This window comes from Pristiophorus japonicus, chromosome 4, assembly GCF_044704955.1.
Source record: "Pristiophorus japonicus isolate sPriJap1 chromosome 4, sPriJap1.hap1, whole genome shotgun sequence".
Lineage (NCBI taxonomy): Eukaryota > Metazoa > Chordata > Chondrichthyes > Pristiophoridae > Pristiophorus > Pristiophorus japonicus.
This window is the reverse complement of record NC_091980.1, coordinates 132735133-132754245: the sequence shown is the minus strand read 5'-3', so window position 1 is coordinate 132754245 and position 19113 is coordinate 132735133. Positions and strand designations below refer to the sequence as shown.

General features: G+C 49.0%; 1 protein-coding gene across 1 annotated transcript; it reads left to right on the top strand.

Annotated features, from left to right (window-relative positions):
- The first annotated feature begins 16385 nt into the window (after positions 1–16385).
- LOC139262665 (ferritin, higher subunit-like) lies at positions 16386–18194 on the top strand. Its single transcript, XM_070877816.1, has 4 exons — positions 16386–16487; positions 17036–17182; positions 17586–17711; positions 18039–18194. Exons 1-4 carry the CDS (start codon positions 16386–16388, stop codon positions 18192–18194), a joined length of 531 nt encoding a protein of 176 aa, XP_070733917.1.
- Positions 18195–19113: the final 919 nt, after the last annotated feature.

Below are 19113 nucleotides of genomic sequence, written 5' to 3'. Positions count from 1 at the left end.
GTGGACCTTGAAGGGTCAACTGGGCTAGGTATGACATTGTCTTGTCCAAAGCTGGTGCTGAGTTCGATGCCGGGTGGTCTGTCCTGTTTTACTCTTATTAATGTTTCTTGTAGCAGTTTGTTACAACTGAGTGGCTTGCGAGAACATTTCAGAGGGCAGTTAAGTGTCAATTGCTGTGGGTTTGGAGACACATTTTGGCCAGACCGGGTAAGGACGGCAGATTTCCTTCCCTAAGGACATTAGTGAAGCAGATGGGTTTTTACAACAATCTGATAACTCCCTGGGCAACATGACAGATACTAGCATTTTATTCCAGATTTGTATTTGATTAACTAAATTTACATTCCGCAGCTGCCATGATGGGACTTTTACTCATGTCTCTTGATCATCAGTCCAGGCTTCTGGATGACCCGTCCAGTAACATAACCACTATGTTACCGTACTTAGCTTTCCAAGAAGCCCGGCGGCGAGGTGGAAGCCAAGCCGGGGATAGGGGCGGCAGCGGGGGGCCATTCGGTCAGGGATGAGGCAGCAGCGGGGGCCATTTGCGAGCCGTTGACTGGGATGGGGAGATTCAGCATGAAAACACTACCAGGCCAGATACAGAATGGATACTAAAGCAAAATACTGGATTGTAGGGGAGGACGAAAACCCCCTCATTTTAGCCAGAAGGAAAAGGGCTGTGGGATCAGTCTGTGCTGTGAATTGAAACCGATGGAAGGAAAACTTTGGGACACAAATGAATGGAGACCCCCCCCAGTGTTTGGACTCATAGGAAAGGGAATTTAATTTGGAACTATCTACCAGAAAGTTTGAAATCCTAAAGTGCATATGGAAGAAACTACGAACTTTAATCGAATTTGGGATTTTTTAAAAGTGTATGTTGGGTCTGCAAGAAAAGGGGTGGAGTCAATATCAAAAGGGCCAGTTTGGACATTGGAACTAATCAAATTGTCTGGGAACTGTATACCCTCGAAACTCGCCCCTTGAATACATTAGCATTTAAACAATGCCACATACATATTCCAACATCTTTTTTTATCAGGCATAGAAATATCTGGCTCAGGCCAGACTAGCACAATGGCTACAGGAGGCCAATGCAATCAACACCCACTCAAACCTTGAGTAGGTTAAGATCAGTGGAAAAAAAAACCTAAAAATCTAAAACTGTTGCATTTTTCAAAATCAAAAAGTCCACCAATGAGAAGAATCGACTTCAGCAGGAGAGGCGGACTGAATAATCTGGCTATAAAAAAGGGGTTTCTGACGTAGTGAAAAAAGAAGTGATGATTTTCCCTGCCCTCGTCATCCAACAACCACAACCACAAGCCTCTCGACACTGAAGGAAAACCAGTGTCCGAAGACACCGAAGATAGAAGAAACAAACCACCAGACTGCGGAAGGCACAGTAGTGACTATAACCTCTGGTCCCCAGAACTCCCAACTCAGTTAGGCCAGGAAAGGTGGGAGGTTGGGCATTGTACTGCTAAACTGGTGTAAAGATTTTCGTTGGGTCCGTTTTAGTGGGATTTAGGGGGATTGTTTTGTTGGTGTATTGCTGTTTGTTGAGTTACACCTTGTCAAATAAATTGGAAGCCTAAAGTTCCTCTTGGAATCACCTTGTCTCAGTTCTATTGTATTACATCTCCTGATCGTGAGTCTTATGTCAGAACCGTGTAAAGGAAGCTAGGAGTGCCTCGAAAACACTCAACTGTGTATCACAGGCTTGGGAAGAAGGGGTTAGGAGTGTTTGACACTCACAGGTGCCTCACAGGCTAGGCATAAGCTGTGGGGACGCACGAGTCTCAAAACCCCCTTCATAAGCTGTGGACACAGTCTCTCCAGGGGTGCTCTTGCAGCACTCAGGGTACCTCACAGGCCAGGCATAAGCTGTGAGGGCAGAAACCCAGAGAGAGACACCCAAGGCACAACAACCCTGTGAAAACCCCTGACAGAACATTGGCGACCACGAAGGGACATAAGCAAACAGGAGATGTTAATATAACAGATGAGGTGATAAGAGAGGAAACTAAAATGGAGGAGAGAATTTCCTCATACATTTTTGGCAAGGTGAACCTCACCAAACCTTGGGTGCAAGCCCTCACACGGGCAGAGTGCCCAGTGGATGCTGCTGCTCAGTGGACAGCAGGGAAGGACCACAACCACAGGGTGGAAAAGGCCATCTGGCTTATCTGCTTCACCCGCCAAGTCCGAAAGTTCGACCAGCGGGTGAAGGACTTGGAACTGAGTCTTCGGAAATCAGAGGAGCTCTCTGCTATCTGGGCTGTGGTTGGGGACAACCTGCTGGCCGAATTAGCTGGGGAGCAGCAAAGGAACCGGCAGTTGGAGGAGACCTTCCGAAATAGCTGGGACTATGTTCAGTGTCAGGTCACTGAGGCCAAGGGTAGTGAGGGGTCCCTCTGGGAACAGAACTCTCGGTACACCCAGAAAATTTGGAAACTGGAGAATTAAAAGACATACAGGCAGCCTATAAAGTGGCCAGTAGCAGTGAGTTTGCAGATCACGGTCCCTGCCAAGAGAGGATTAAAACTCTCACCCACGCTCTATCCCAGGCAAAGGGGATGGTCGCCCTGATAGGACCCGGAGGGTCCACAGGGGACAAAGGAGAGTATTGGGGGTAGAGGAGAATCCAAAGGCAAGAGGCGCCTGACCACCTCCTGAGGCACCGGTGGTTTGTCCGGTGGGGTACCGGAAGGGGCGGGGCACGCAGGTAGTAGCATTCCCAGGGCTGGGGGCAGGACCAATGTGTCCCGTTTGGCAGCAGGGATGTGAGGCTCCAGCCGAGGGTCAGTTAAGGGCTGGATCAGGCGACCAGGCACTGTCTGCTGCACCGGGTATAGTGGGACAGCCGGAGGTAGAGGGACCAGCGCAGAAAGATCCTGAACAAGGGCAGATGTGCCCGGTCAGGCAGCGCAAGTACGGTCCTCCACAGGCAGATGGCCAAGGTAGGGGAGCGCTGGAGAGCGATTTTATTATTCCCCATGGAGTTCAATCACTCAGGGCCATGGTGGCCCATTTGGCCAAACTCACTCGCAGTGGGGACCCATCTATCCACTTCATGGAGGTGATGCAGGCAGGGGAAATTAATGGGTGCAACGAGGAAGAGACAGCCAAGCTGCTGCTCTTCTCTCTGGACAGCAAATTGTACCCGGCCCTACCGGCAGAATGCCGGAGGGGACAGCGTACATTTACTGAGGTCCAGAGGGCCGTCCTTGAGGCTATGGGCTTCGATGACGGCAGTCCTTTCGAACAGGTCGAAAGGACAAGGCAGCTCGCAGGGGAAACCCCCAGGTGTTTGCAGACAGGCTGTGGGTGGTATACCACACAGCCTGTGGGGAGCTCCTCGACCGGGCGAATCTTTCCATGGTACAGACTGGCCGCTGGCTGAGGATGCTGGTGGCAAACTGCTTGCCCCGGCTCAAGGCCAGGGCAGAACTGTGGTTCGATTCCTGGGACCCCAACCTCACCGAGGAAGCAGTGGTCAGGCAACTGGCACTGGTCCAATGGAATGGAGGAGGGGAGGAGGAGAAAACCTCCAAAGGTCGGGTAAATGAAGTAAAACCCAACCCGATTCCCAAAAGGGAATGGCACCAGGAGGGTGGCCGCTCGTCTGATAAGGAGGGAGTGTGCTACGGGTGCGGGAAAGCTGGGCATTTTAAAAGGGATTGCAGGAGCCCAGTAAAGAGATATGGGGGGAGAAGTTCTTTCGGAGCCGCCCAGAGTGGGGGAAGTGGAGTGAGCTCCTCACCATCCCTTGACGAGATAGTAGCTGCAGCGAGGACAGCGCTGGAGGGGACTGGGAAGGTAGCCACGGCAACAGGCAGGGAAGCACCAGCAACCCTGCCAGTACAGAGGCCGTGACTAGCCCACACCCAGCCTGCATACCTGTGCCCACTAGAATACGACCCCTGGGGACGACCCTGGGTCAAGATGGAGGTTGAGGGTGTATTGGGTACCTACCTTTTGGACACTGGTGCTTCCAGCACGATAGTCCATTCGGAGGACCCCGCAACCTCACCTCTATCAAACGGGGTGCCGTATCAACTAGTTGGGTTCACAGGTAATGAGAAGGCTGGGTTTTTCTCAGTCCCGCTCGCAGTTCGTTTAGGAGCACTTCAAACATAATGGAAGTGCGTCCTGATGAACTGGGAGCAGGTGGGAAAAGGGATTTTGGGGGCTGATTTTATCATCGCTCGCCAGATCGTAGTAGACTTGAGGAATCACTGTCTATGGGGCACAGTGGGCACGGGAGCAGAGGGAGAAGTCATGGTTATTGATAAGAAACAGGGAAAAGGGACTCTGTGTACAATGAAGCCAAAAGGGGGTTACGACCTGGAGGTTCTGGTCGGTCACAGCCCGGCCGAGTACCGGGCCTATGTGCAAGCAAATCTTGCAGCATTTGCCACCCATAAACACGACTGTGGGAGAGTCACAGGAGTGGAGGTTAGAATAGATGTGGATCCCATGTCCCGCCCGCAAAAGCAGTATGGCTTTCCCCGAGAGGCAGAAGCAGACTTGGAGACAGCTTTAAGCTCGCTTGTCGAGCAGGGTGTTTTGAGACCCATAGCCACCCATGTCAACTCCCCGCTTTGGCCGGTTAGGAAACCGGATAATACTTGGAGGGCTACGGTGGATTATAGGGTGCTCAATAAAAACATCCCAGCTTGTGCTCCCACAGTAACGGCGGTTGCGGATCTGATAGGGGAAATCCCTGCATCCGCAACCACGTTCACAGTGTTGGACATATCCAACGGGTTCTGGTCTATCCCTGTACGGAGGGAAGACCAGTACAAGTTTGCCTTCACCTTCCGGGAACAGCAGCATACATGGAGCTGCCTCCCACAGGGCTTTCATAATAGTCCCAGCATCTTTCACCAATGCATGGCGAACTGCTTAAAAGGCTTCAGCCAGCCACACCAGCTGGTCCAGTATGTGGACGACCTGTTGTTGTTCACAGACAGCAGTGAGGAACACGGTCCACTGCTGGCCGAACTGCTGGTCTTACTGAAGGAAGGGGGTTTTAAAGTTAACCCCAAGAAAGCCCAGATAGGTCTAGGAAAGGTAAAATTCCTGGGCCTGACGATAAGGGCAGGAGAAAGGGCCATTGATGAGGCTAGAAGAAAGGCAGTGCAGGAACTCCCTGTCCCTAGGGATGTGTCGGGGGTAAGGTCTTTCTTGGGAATCACCGGCTACTGTAGGGACTTCATCGAGGACTATGCAGCCACTGCCGCCCCTCTGCTCAGACTCCTACATAAGAGGGTCGAGTGGGAATGGGACAAGGGCTGTGAGGCAGAATTTGTCCGTCTTAAGAGAGACCTGCAGGTAGCACCAGCCCTAGGGGCAATTGATGGGGGGGGAGGAATTCTTCCTGGAGGTGGCAACCAGTGGCGACAGCTTAAGTGCAGTGTTGCTCCGGGGCGAAACGGTCAGCTGAGACCAGTGGTGTACTCCTCCAGGGTCCTCACGGAGGTAGAAAAGGGATACTCCAATTGTGAGAGGCATTTGCTTGCCACCCACTGGGCAGTAAAGAGAGCTCAGATCTTTACCGGAATATCCCCCATTACACTCCTCACCCATCATACCCCGACGCAGATGCTGTTGGACGGGAGGATTAAGGACGGGACAGTGAGCAGTGCTAGAATCACTCGCTGGACCCTCCTTCTCTCCCAAATGACTTTAAAGGTCAAGGGCCTCAGCGAGCCCAGGCTCGCAGCAAATTTAATCTATCCAGGGCAGCCGCATCGATGCTCTGTGGAGGGAATATGGGACATTAACTTTGGATTTCGGGCAGGGATACACCCTACAGGCCGCGAGATCTACGTTGATGGCTCCAGTTCAGTGTCCGCGGGTACAAGACTCACGGGCTGCGGAGTTTGGGATCCCAAGGCAGGAATTGCCTTGGCTCTTAAACTCCCATGCACCCTGGGCGCCCAGCAGGCGGAACTCTCGGCGGTGATGTATGTGGTCACACACCCCGAGGAATTCCCTACCCCATACACGGTTTGCTCGGACAGCATGTTCACTTGCAATTCGTGTACAGAGTATCTGGCGATTTGGTCACGCCGGGGGTACACCTCTGCGGATGGGAAGCCCCTTGTGACTAAACCCCTGCTAGTAAAGATCGTGGCTGCAATGGGAGAAACCGGGGATGTATATATCCATAAGGTAAAGGTCCACTCCAAAACTGAGCCACGGGGGGAAGGTAACCAGAAGGCAGACCTGCTGGCAAGGGAAGGTGCTCGCATAGGTCGCCCATGGGACCCATACGAGGCAAGCAGGATAGCAGCAGCAAGAAGCAAGCCAGGGACACAAGGGAGCGTCGGGACGGCTGCGGCCCCGGACATTAAAGTATCCAGATGCAGGATCCGATCCTGAAGGCTGCCTTGGCTGCTATCAAAAGGGGGGAAAAGGCGGAGGGCCCATACAGTGCTGTAGATATTGCTGTGCGGGAAGGCATGTTGTTTAAAGGGGACAAATGGGTAGTGCCGCCACAACACCGGAAGGAATTCCTTCAGCTGGACCATGAGGGTCCAGGTGCGGGACACCCTGGGCCGGAATCTACCTGGCAACGGGTAGAAAAGGCAGGGTGGTGGCCAGACCTCCGGGAAGACGTCCGCAACTTCTGTGCAGGCTGTCTGGTTTGCGCTACAAACAACCCAGACCCTCAGAAAAGGAAGGCGTCTATGGGACACGTCAGGCGGGTAGAGGGACCATGGCAGTCGATCCAGATCGACTATATCGGACCCCTACCGGCCGCCCAGGGAGGTTATAAATACTGCATCGTCCTGGTGGATGTGTTTTCCAAGTGGGTGGAAGCCTTCCCTTGCCGAAAAGCTACCGCGGTGGGGACTGCAAAAATCCTGGTGAGGGAGGTGTTCTCTCGGTGGGGTCTACCTCAAATCGTGGAGTCCGACTGCGGAAGCTACTTCACCGGCCAGGTGATGCAGGCCACCCTAAAAGTGCTGGGGATAAGAGCCAAATGGCATGTCGCCGACAACCCTCAGTCCTCAGGCCCCGTAGAACACCTGAACCGGACCCGAAAGGAAAGGCTGCACAAGGAGACGGGAGACTCACCGAACAAGTGGGTGGAGGTCTTACCGTTGGTCCTCATGGGAATCCGGGCCAGTCAGTCAAAGAACACAGGGTACTCACCCCATGAGCTGATGACTGGCCGGATAATGAGAATTCCAGTGCATGTGTTGGCGCCGATTCTCACCGAAGGACAGCTCCGAGTTGTTAACCGGGACCGGTTTGTCAGGAACTGTTTGAACACCTCAAACAGATTCACTGGCAGGCTGCTAGTAACATGGGCAGACAGTATCAAAGTAACTGATTGCTGCTAGAACCCAGCAAACACCACGAATGGGAGATAGGGGACCAGGTCATGGTGAGGAACTATGCTTGGGTCGGGGTTTTTGAAGCATTATATATGGGACCATACAGCATAGTCGACAAGGCTAGCCCTATGGTCTATGCGGTTCGACTGCCTCGCCGGGTGAAGTGGTATCACATTAATCAGTGTAAATTGTTTGACCCTAAAAGAGGTAAAAAACAGAGGGGACGAGCAAGGGAAGGGAATCAGGCACTGGGGGAAGAACAGGCCCCGGTGGATTTGAAGGCTCTGGAGGAGGCAGCGGGCCCCGAAGCTCTACAGCCAGGGCTGGTTCACTGCTCCTGTAAGGCTATCCCACCACTGGGTAGAGGTTCCCAGCCCACTAACAGAAGTAGGGAGAAAGGCTCTACCATTAGCAAGGTTCAAGGGGAAGCTGAACCTCCCATGTTGGATCAGCTGGGGCTAGCCCAAGAGGTGGAGGAGATGGCATTGCAGCCCATAACGTGGGACTCTGCACCGACAGTAAGGAGGAGTAACAGAGTGCCACAGCCCAGGGCGCCATGGTCCCCTGTTTACTTAGCCTCCCGCCCCAGACTGATACGGCGAAAGACAACAGGGAGGGTGCTCTGTTGCCCTAGCAAGGATCTCCCACCGATTATCCGGGGCTCGGGAGGGCCTTGGAGGGCAGCACAAGACTCATTAAGGGGGACTATACGAGCCCCTCAGCGGAGGGCATCCTGGTCCCCAGGGTACGGTCAGCCGAGTGGTTGACGACGCCTGTACAGTTACAGGATATAGCCTGGCCACCCGGGGACGGGTGGCGGTGTATATATTTTCCCTTCCTGTTTTGTTACTTTGTGTTGTGAATATATGTGTTTAGATAAGGCAGTGACGGTTGGGTACAGCATTTTTGTGTTTGGAACATGTTAAGTGGGCCGAGCCTGGAGAGGTCTCTCAAGGCAAGGCCATGTTCTTCTTGCCTTTCAGATGTCAACACCTCCCTACTGGATGTTAATGATGCTGGTATCACTAAGGATCTTCACCGGGCACCGAGGAGACACCGAGGACTCCCTAGTTTTCGGATGCTCCGGGGGCAGAGCACCGACAGTGACCACAGGAGAAGGGACTCCGGTGCCGGATGGCCAGGTCATCTAATCCCACGAGGGGAAATGGCCTGGGTGGTTGGGATCGAACTCCACCAAGTACTCCAACCATAAGGACTTTACCTACGGAGAGGCCTCCATCCCCTGCCCGGAGATCACTGTGGCCACTTCCAGAGTGAGAGTGACAGAAGGCAGGAAGGTATGCCTAACTTGCCAAGGGGACATACCTCTGGGATGGTGGTGGTGGCTCAGAAAGCTCAAGAGGGACATGGGAGACCGACACTCGGACTGGGAACGTCTGGATAATGATAACTACCGAACCATCATGGGGTCATCTGGCGGGGTAACGGTGTGTTGGGCGTACGACCAAGGAATTTATTTGTGTATGTGGGGATCCACTCGCGTGTGTTCAGAGGGGGTCTCCATTGCTTTTTATAGGTGGTGGCAGGATGTCGGGGATGGGGTGGTATGGGATCGCAGCGGGAAGGCGTGTGTGATCCCCAATCCCCGGGTAGCAGTAAACGCCACCGAACTTGTAGTTCGGGAAAGAAAACCCCCACCCACGACCAAGCCCACCGTCCCACACGAGTGCCCGACAACAACCCGGGGGCCGGGGAATGGTTTGGTGTTGGTCCCTACCGAGAAACTATTTTATCAGTGGGTACACTACGCAGTGGCATCAGTGGTGCTAAATCTGACAGAAGTCCGCCTACCTACGTGGTGTCCCCGGGAAACCGAGCTGTTATACCAGGCTCTGCTGCGGGAGATGTTCCGGAAGTTCTATGAACTGGACTTCGGGGATGTCAAAGTGACAGACTTGTATAAACAGTGGGATAGGGCCGAACCGGGCAGGCAGAGGCGTGGCACTTTAAATGACATTCTGACGGGGTTTAACACCGGGGTGTCCGCCATAAACAGTTTGGATAACATGCAGCTGGCCCTCCAGATAAATGGGTTAAAGAATCAGCTGCGCAAAGTCCTGGGATACGAGAATACCGTAGTGGGATCCGCGCTCCACGAAGAGGTGGCAATGACAGTTCACTTAAAGGAGATTATTTCTCAATTGTAGGTGCAGGCCAGGGCTGTAAACGCCTTGATTCGGGAGGATAGAAACGCCTCCGATCAAGCCGCCCAAAATGAGGTGTGCGTGCTCTATGGGGCCTGGTTGCTGGGAGAGGGACGGAGTAACCTCGAGGATCTGAGACAGGGACAGGTCCCCTCGTTGATCAGCAACCAGCACTTAGCAGCACTGCACCCTTATGATAATGTTTTGAGTCCTTGCCAACTTCGTGTAGCGTCAGAAGCCTACCCGGTACCGGTGGACTGTGGAAAGTCAAACCATACCACCATGGGTGTGGTGGTCAGGATGCCGTGATGGGGGCGTCCCCACGACCAGCACCCCTGTACCGAGTGGAGAATGTGGGAGTCATTCGTGGAGGGGTGCTTGTTCGATTCCAAGAGGTCCCACCTTATGTCACAATGTGGGAGCACACTGTGACAGGTACAGACCTCTCGGGTTGTCGGAGCAGGGAAGCACAGGTAGTCCTGTGCCCCCAGCACTTGAACGCTTTTGCAAGGCCACAATGCGGGTTCAGCACTACTGGGGCAGAGCCTATCAATTGCACAATGGAGGTAATGGCCCCTAACCACATGCCTCCACAGATAGCATATGTAGGTGGTGGGACATATTGTGTCACCACAAGTGCCCAACGGTATGAACACGGACCGGGAAGGTGGTGTCCAATACTGTACAGCAGCTTTTGCTTTAAACCCAGGGCAGAGGTTCAAGTGGCACATACCAGAATCACACCCATCCCTGAACCTTCCACGATTCACCTCACGGTACAAAACAACCTCAGCCATCTACAACAGTATGTCGCCCAGTTTGGCTATCCCATTGCCCCACTACCTGAGAAACTTACAGCCCTCCTCCAGGCAGTGGATTTGTCTCAAAAACATTTTTACACCATGGAGCAGAAAACTGAAATTCTAGCAGGGGAGATTGCCCAGATTAAACCCCCAGCTTGGTGGGATTTGGGAATACGGGCAGACATACCTGCATGGATCCGGGTGGGATCGCATGCTTTAGTAATCGGCCAACTCCTGATTGTAGCTTATCTGCTAGATACAAGCTGTAAGCTCAGGAGAAAAAGAAAAAGAATGCAGATCCTCAGGCTACTACACAGACAGGAGAGCCGTTGCTAAACACTCAAGGTGTGCAAACAAAGCTTGACCGCGACACTTAGGCGGTTTTGTTATTTCCAGGGATGACTGCGTTTTTCATACATGACTCCTGGGGAGTTTGCAGGGCAGGTTTCTTTGTTTTACGTTTGAGACTGAAATGAGACTCAATGTACAATTACTGCTGTAACCTTAAGTACATATATGGATGTTGCTGTCGTGTATTGTAACCTGTTGGATTTCTGTGTTTAGTACCACGTTAAAAAGAATTACGATATATATCGACGGGATCAGTTTAGAGTTAAACTGGGGAAAGCTGGGCAATTTGGGAGACCTAGGGTTTTCTCACCACCCTGAACTTTGACACACTCGAGTGGTGTCTGGGGGATTATGTAGGGGAGGACGAAAACCCCCTCATTTTACCCAGAAGGAAAAGGGCTGTGGGATCAGTCTGTGCTGTGAATTGAAACCGATGGAAGGAAAACTTTGGGACACAAATGGAGACCCCCCCCCCCAGTGTTTGGACTCATAGGAAAGGGAATTTAATTTGGAACTATCTATCAGAAAGTTTGAAATCCTAAAGTGCACATAGAAACATAGACATAGAAAATAGGTGCAGGAGTAGGCCATTCGGCCCTTCTAGCCTGCACCGCCATTCAATGAGTTCATGGCTGAACATTCAACTTCAGTACCCCATTCCTGCTTTCTCGCCATACCCCTTGATCCCCCTAGCAGTAAGGACCTCATCTAACTCCTTTTTGAATATATTTAGTGAATTGGCCTCAACAACTTTCTGTGGTAGAGAATTCCACAGGTTCACCACTCTCTGGGTGAAGAAGTTCCTCCGCATCTCGGTCCTAAATGGCTTACCCCTTATCCTTGGACTGTGACCCCTGGTTCTGGACTTCCCCAACATTGGGAACATTCTTCCTGCATCTAACCTGTCTAACCCCGTCAGAATTTTATATGTTTCTATGAGGTCCCCTCTCATTCTTCTGAACTCCAGTGAATACAAGCCCAGTTGATCCAGTCTTTCTTGATAGGTCAGTCCCGCCATCCCGGGAATCAGTCTGGTGAACCTTCGCTGCACTCCCTCAATAGCAAGAATGTCCTTCCTCAGGTTAGGAGACCAAAACTGTACACAATACTCCAGGTGTGGCCTCACCAATGCCCTGTGCAACTGTAGCAACACCTCCCTGCCCCTGTACTCAAATCCCCTTGCTATGAAGGCCAACATGCCATTTGCTTTCTTAACCGCCTGCTGCACCTGCATGCCAACCTTCAATGACTGATGTACCATGACACCCAGGTCTCTTTGCACCTCCCCTTTTCCTAATCTGTCACCATTCAGATAATCGTCTGTCTCTCTGTTTTTACCACCAAAGTGGATAACCTCACATTTATCCACATTATACTTCATCTGCCATGCATTTGCCCACTCACCTAACCTATCCAAGTCGCTCTGCAGCCTCACAGCATCCTCCTCGCAGCTCACACTGCCACCCAACTTAGTGTCATCCGCAAATTTGGAGATACTACATTTAATCCCCTCATCTAAATCATTAATGTACAGTGTAAACAGCTGGGGCCCCAGCACAGAACCTTGCGGTACCCCACTAGTCACTGCCTGCCATTCTGAAAAGTACCCATTTACTCCTACTCTTTGCTTCCTGTCTGACAACCAGTTCTCAATCCATATCAGTACACTACCCCCAATCCCATGTGCTCTAACTTTGCACATCAATCTCTTGTGTGGGACCTTGTCGAACGCCTTCTGAAAGTCCAAATATACCACATCAACTGGTTCTCCCTTATCCACTCTACTGGAAACATCCTCAAAAAATTCCAGAAGATTTGTCAAGCATGATTTCCCTTTCACAAATCCATGCTGATTTGGACCTATCATGTCACCTCTTTCCAAATGCACTGCTATGACATCCTTAATAATTGATTCCATCATTTTACCCACTACCGATGTCAGGCTGACCGGTCTATAATTCCCTGTTTTCTCTCTCCCTCCTTTTTTAAAAAGTGGGGTTACATTGGCTACCCTCCACTCCATAGGAACTGATCCAGAGTCAATGGAATGTTGTAAAATGACTGTCAACGCATCCACTATTTCCAAGGCCACCTCCTTAAGTACTCTGGGATGCAGTCCATCAGGCCCTGGGGATTTATCGGCCTTCAATCCCATCAATTTCCCCAACACAATTTCCCGGCTAATAAGGATTTCCCTCAGTTCCTCCTCCTTACTAGACCCCCCGACCCCTTTTATAACCGGAAGGTTGTTCGTGTCCTCCTTCGTGAATACCGAACCAAAGTACTTGTTCAATTGGTCCGCCATTTCTTTGTTCCCCGTTATGACTTCCCCTGATTCTGACTGCAGGGGACCTACGTTTGTCTTTACTAACCTTTTTCTCTTTACATATCTATAGAAACTTTTGCAATCCGTCTTAATGTTCCCTGCAAGCTTCTTCTCATACTCCATTTTCCCTGCCCTAATCAAACCCTTTGTCCTCCTCTGCTGAGTTCTAAATTTCTCCCAGTCCCCAGGTTCGCTGCTATTTCTGGCCAATTTGTATGCCACTTCCTTGGCTTTAATACTATCCCTGATTTCCCTTGATAGCCACGGTTGAGCCACCTTCCCTTTTTTATTTCTATGCCAGACAGGAATGTACAATTGTTGTAGTTCATCCATGCGGTCTCTAAATGTCTGCCATTGCCCATCCACAGTCAACCCCTTAAGTATCATTCGCCAATCCATCTCAGCCAATTCATGCCTCATACCTTCAAAGTTAGCCTTCTTTAAGTTCTGGACCATGGTCTCTGAATTAACTGTTTCATTCTCCATCCTAATGCAGAATTCCACCATATTATGGTCACTCTTCCCCAAGGGGCCTCGCACAACGAGATTGCTAATTAATCCTTTCTCATTACATAACACCCAGTTTAAGATGTCCTCCCCCCTAGTTGGTTCCTCGACATATTGGTCTAAAAAACCATCCCTTATGCACTCCAGAAAATCCTCCTCCACCGTATTGCTTCCAGTTTGGTTAGCCCAATCTATGTGCATATTAAAGTCACCCATTATAACTGCTGCACCTTTATTGCACGCACCCCTAATTTCCTGTTTGATGCCCTCCCCAACATCACTACTACTGTTTGGAGGTCTGTACATAACTCCCACTAACGTTTTTTGCCCTTTGGTGTTCTGCAGCTCTACCCATATAGATTCCACATCATCCAAGCTAATGTCCTTCCTAACTATTGCCTTAATCTCCTCCTTAACCAGCAATGCTACCCCACCTCCTTTTCCTTTTATTCTATCCTTCCTGAATGTTGAATACCCCTGGATGTTGAGTTCCCAGCCCTGCTCATCCTGGAGCCACGTCTCCGTAATCCCAATCACATCATATTTGTTAACATCTATTTGCACAGTTAATTCATCCACCTTATTGCGGATACTCCTTGCATTAAGACACAAAGCCTTTAGGCTTGTTTTTTTAACACCCTCTGTCCTTTTAGAATTTTGCTGTACAATGGCCCTTTTTGTTCTTTGCCTTGGGTTTCTCTGCCCTCCACTTTTCCTCATCTCCTTTCTGTCTTTTGTTTTTGCCTCCTTTTTGTTTCCCTCTATCTCCCTGCATTGGTTCCCATCCCCCTGCCATATTAGTTTAACTCCTCCCCAACAGCACTAGCAAACACTCCCCCGAGGACATTGGTTCCGATTCTGCCCAGGTGCAGACCGTCCGGATTGTACTGGTCCCACCTCCCCCAGAACCGGTTCCAATGCCCCAGGAATTTGAATCCCTCCCTGCTGCACCATTGCTCAAGCCACGTATTCATCTGAGCTATCCTGCGATTCCTACTCTGACTAGCACGTGGCACTGGTAGCAATCCCGAGATTACTACTTTTGAGGTCCTACTTTTTAATTTAGCTCCTAGCTCCTTAAATTCATTTCGTAGGAACTCATCCCTTTTTTTACCTATGTCATTGGTACCAACGTGCACCACGACAACTGGCTGTTCTCCCTCCCTTTTTAGAATGGAAGAAACTACGAACTTTAATCGAATTTGGGATTTTTTAAAAGGTGTATGTTGGGTCTGCAAGAAAAGGGGTGGAGTCAATATCAAAAGGGCCAGTTTGGACATTGGAACTAATCAAATTGTCTGGGAACTGTATACCCTCGAAACTCGCCCCTTGAAAACATTAGCATTTAAACAATGCCACATACATATTCCAACACCTTTTTCATCAGGCATAGAAATATCTGGCTCAGGTCAGACTAGCACAATGGCTACAGGAGGCCAATGCAATCAACACACACTCAAACCTTGAGTAGGTTAAGATCAGTGGAAAAAAAAACCTAAAAATCTAAAACTGCTGAATTTTTCAAAATCAAAAGTCTACCAATGAGAAGAATCGACTTCAGCAGGAGAGGCGGACTGAATAATCTGGCTATAAAAAAGGGGTTTCTGACGTAGTGAAAAAAGAAGTGATGATTTTCCCTGCCCTCGTCATCCAACAACCACAACCACAAGCCTCTCGACACTGAAGGAAAACCAGTGTTCGAAGACACCGAAGATAGAATAAACAAAACACCAGATTGCGGAAGGCACAGTAGTGACTATAACCTCTGGTCCCCAGAATTCCCAACTCAGTTAGGCCAGGAAAGGTGGGAGGTTGGGCATTTTACTGCTAAACTAGTGTAAAGATTTTCGTTGGGTCCGTTTTAGTGGGATTTAGGGGGATTGTTTTGTTGGTGTATTGCTGTTTGTTGAGTTACACCTTGTCAAATAAATTGGAAGCCTAAAGTTCCTCTTGGAATCACCTTGTCTCAGTTCTATTGTATTACATCTCCTGATCGTGAGTCTTATGTCAGAACCATGTAAGGGAAGCTAGGAGTGCCTCGAAAACGCTCAACTGTGTGTCACAGGCTAGGGAAGAACGTGTTAGGAGTGTTTGACACTCACAGGTGCCTCACAGGCTAGGCATAAGCTGTGGGGACGCACGAGTCTCAAAACCCCCTTCATAAGCTGTGGACACAGTCTCTCCAGGGGTGCTCTTGCAGCACTCAGGGTACCTCACAGGCCAGGCATAAGCTGTGAGGGCAGAAGCCCAGAGAGAGACACCCAAGGCACAACAACCCTGTGAAAACCCCTTACACGATGCTGGAACAAAAGCGGTAAATGCTGGAAATCTCAGCGGGTCGGCATGGGAAAAATCAGCACGGGTTAGCTTCAGAGTAAACTGTAGAACAACACGTTACCCTGGAAACCCAAATACTTGTGCAAGCGCAGAACAGGGCCTCAGTTTTGAGGCGCTATCAATAAGCTCCACCCACAGAAGCTAAGGCCTTTCTGCGCGGCGCCAAATTCAAACAGAAAAATGGCGACACTTCGGATTTTTTTTGGAGCTGCTTCGGCTTAAAAAATTGGTCATTAATCTTAAATAGCACTAAAAAAAGGCAATTAAAAGTTAGGACAATTGGGATCCTCATTGAGTTGTCAGCCAATGATGCTCATTCTTCAAAAATCTGACTGGCTCTGGGAGTCCATCCCCCTCCTCCCTTAAGTTGATTGGTGCTCTGAGAGGCTGCAATTTCTGATTGGGTAATGAGGACCGTCACTCATTATCGAGGCTGCCACACCCTGGATTATCCCTCAGTATAAATACAGGAGTTTGAGGTTGGCTAAATCTTAGTTTGTTGTTACAACAAAGGTTAGATATGTGAAAAAGTATCAAGATGGCTTCTCAAGTGCGTCAGAACTACCACCAGGACTGTGAGGATGCTGTCAACAAGCAGATCAACATGGAGCTCTATTCCTCCTATGTTTATCTCTCTATGGTGAGTTTTGCATTTTAGACCACTTCACAATGGCGACTATATAATCTGAGTTTACTAAATTCTGTGCTGTATCCAGACCACCTATTCTGAGTATCTTGAATCTTAATAACTCACTTTCTTGTGCTCCTTTGAGCTTATTGTTGAAGTTTATTTGGAATACATTCTGTGCTCAATGCACGGAACTCAGAATTTGTATCCTCATTCAAAATCACTCCATGGACTTTCTCAGAGTCTATAATAAAATTAAAGCTAGACCATTTATGAGCGATATGTTGGGAAGTATTCTTTCCTGCAAAGGTGGTGCCAAACTCGGACACTTTCTCCCCTGCTCCCACCACTGAAAAATCAAGGCTTTGATGCTGGGCTGTGGCTTTTCATTGGGTAAGGATATCAAAACATTGTTTCCTTGCCCATGCACATACAAGTTCAGTGAGACTTTGAAGCCTTGAAAGAAAGTAAAATTTGAATTTATGTAATGTACACATGGTTATGGGTCTGCTATGCAATACCAAACTACTTCTCCCTTTTTAAAAAAAATTTCTCCATAGTCCTTCTACTTTGACCGGGATGATGTTGCCCTGCGTCACTTTGCGGAGTTCTTCAAGGAGCAGTCACATGAGGAATGTGAACATGCTGAGAAACTGATGAAATTCCAGAATCGTCGTGGAGGACGGATCATCTTGACGGACATCAAGGTTGGATTTAATAAAGGAGTGGCCTTCTGTCTAGCTCCCCTTAGACTGATTGTTCCCAGTACATTCTGAAGCAAATGGTTCCAATTTACAACACCGGCCATTTGGCCAAACTGGTCTTTGCTGGTGTTTATACTCCAGCGAGCCTCCTCCCACCTTGCTTCATCTCGCCCTCTCAGCATATCATTCTATTCCTTTCTCCATGCACTTGCCTAGCTTCCCCTTAAACACATCTATGCTATTTGCCTCATCAATGACTCGTGGTTGTGAAAGCATAATGGCAATTTTATATTCACACATGGGTTCATGGTAAAAGTAGACTTTTGATTGAACCCCTAATTTCCTTCAATACTTTTTAATGTTTGTTTAATCCATTGTAAGTGCACTGTTGGAATTTTCTTTCCAGAAACCTGAGCAGGATGAGTGGAACAATGGTCTGGAGGTGATGCAGAGAGCTCTGCAGATGGAGAAGAATGTGAACCAGAGTCTGCTGGATCTGCACAAACACTCCTCTGGGAGCACTGACCCTCATGTAAGTTGTTAATTTAATGTGGGCTTTTGGCTAAGTTGGTGGTTTTGGCACCTTGCTGTTGTAGGGGCTAATTAAAAGATCTCCATGCCAAATAGCTTTGAGTTGGTGTCTCCCTATGCATTTTTTGTGTGGGAAGGGATGGGGAAAGATGGCCTACTTTGGTTAGTGACTAGTAAATGTGTCTGTGATCCCAGGATCTGAGCACCTAATGCAGTAATTGCATCACTTCTATGTGCTCCAGTTCAAAAGATTAAAATCCAAATTCTCAAGCGGAAGCTGACATTCCTTGATATCTGCTGCTGGACATAACTAGTTTCCCTCTTTCAGTTGTGTGACTTTCTGGAGACCCACTACTTGGATGAACAAGTGAAGATGATCAAGAAGCTTGGAGATCACATCACCAACCTGAAGAGACTGGGAACCCCTGAGAATGGCCTGGGAGAGTACCTTTTTGACAAGCTCACGCTGGGGGAGAGTGACTGAATTGACTGGATCAAGCTTATTGTGTTTAGTACTTGTATTTATATAATACGGATCCCTGTCGTGTAGGGAATGATGGTTTCTGACTTTGTACAAAGAGCTGTGAGACCTGGGCTCTTGATGTGAAATGTAACATAACTGTAAATAAACTCTTCAATATTGAACTGGGTTTTGTCTCCTTTGTATATTTGAGAGGTTGCTTATTTTTCAATTAAAATAATGTGGTTTACTTCAAACCACAATTAGATGGAGCTGTGCAACAGTTATAGGATTTATTCCTATGAAATTTGTTTTTCCTCTAGTGTAATGTCGAATGTCTTTCCATTCTACTCAATACAAATGTTGCAAGGTCTAAAATTTACATTTAGACCATTAACTACCACATGAGATATTGACTGAGGGTCAAAGCATAGTCAGAGGTACAGTTTAAGGAGAGTCTTAAATGGGTTGAGAGGGAATGCGGGAACTAGACAGCTGAATTAAAAATACCTGTTTCCACTCGTGAACATAAATGACAACTCCATACAACAAAATACAAGTTGCTGTAATGTGTGTTACATAAGGAATGTTTCCCAGTATATTGAGTTTCACCTCAGATAGTGAAGAAAAACTCCTAGGTTTACTTCCTATTTAATAATTGCACTGAATCTGGAATTAGCAGGTTCTGTTCAGTTATTGTGGGTTGTTCAGTAACTGAACTCACCACTGGTGCTGTAGACTTTCTGTTAAGCTTTGTAGGCAGAGCAACAACTGCTGTACAGACCAGCAATATCTGAGTGCATTGAACCGCGGGGACTACAATTGGGTGAGGAGGGAAAGCAACAGGTGACATCAGCTTGCTGTCACAGTTTCAGTGGATACCCAAATGTGGTGGTTCTGGGACAGATTCAAGTCTGCTCAATCTTACCTCATGGCTGAATAA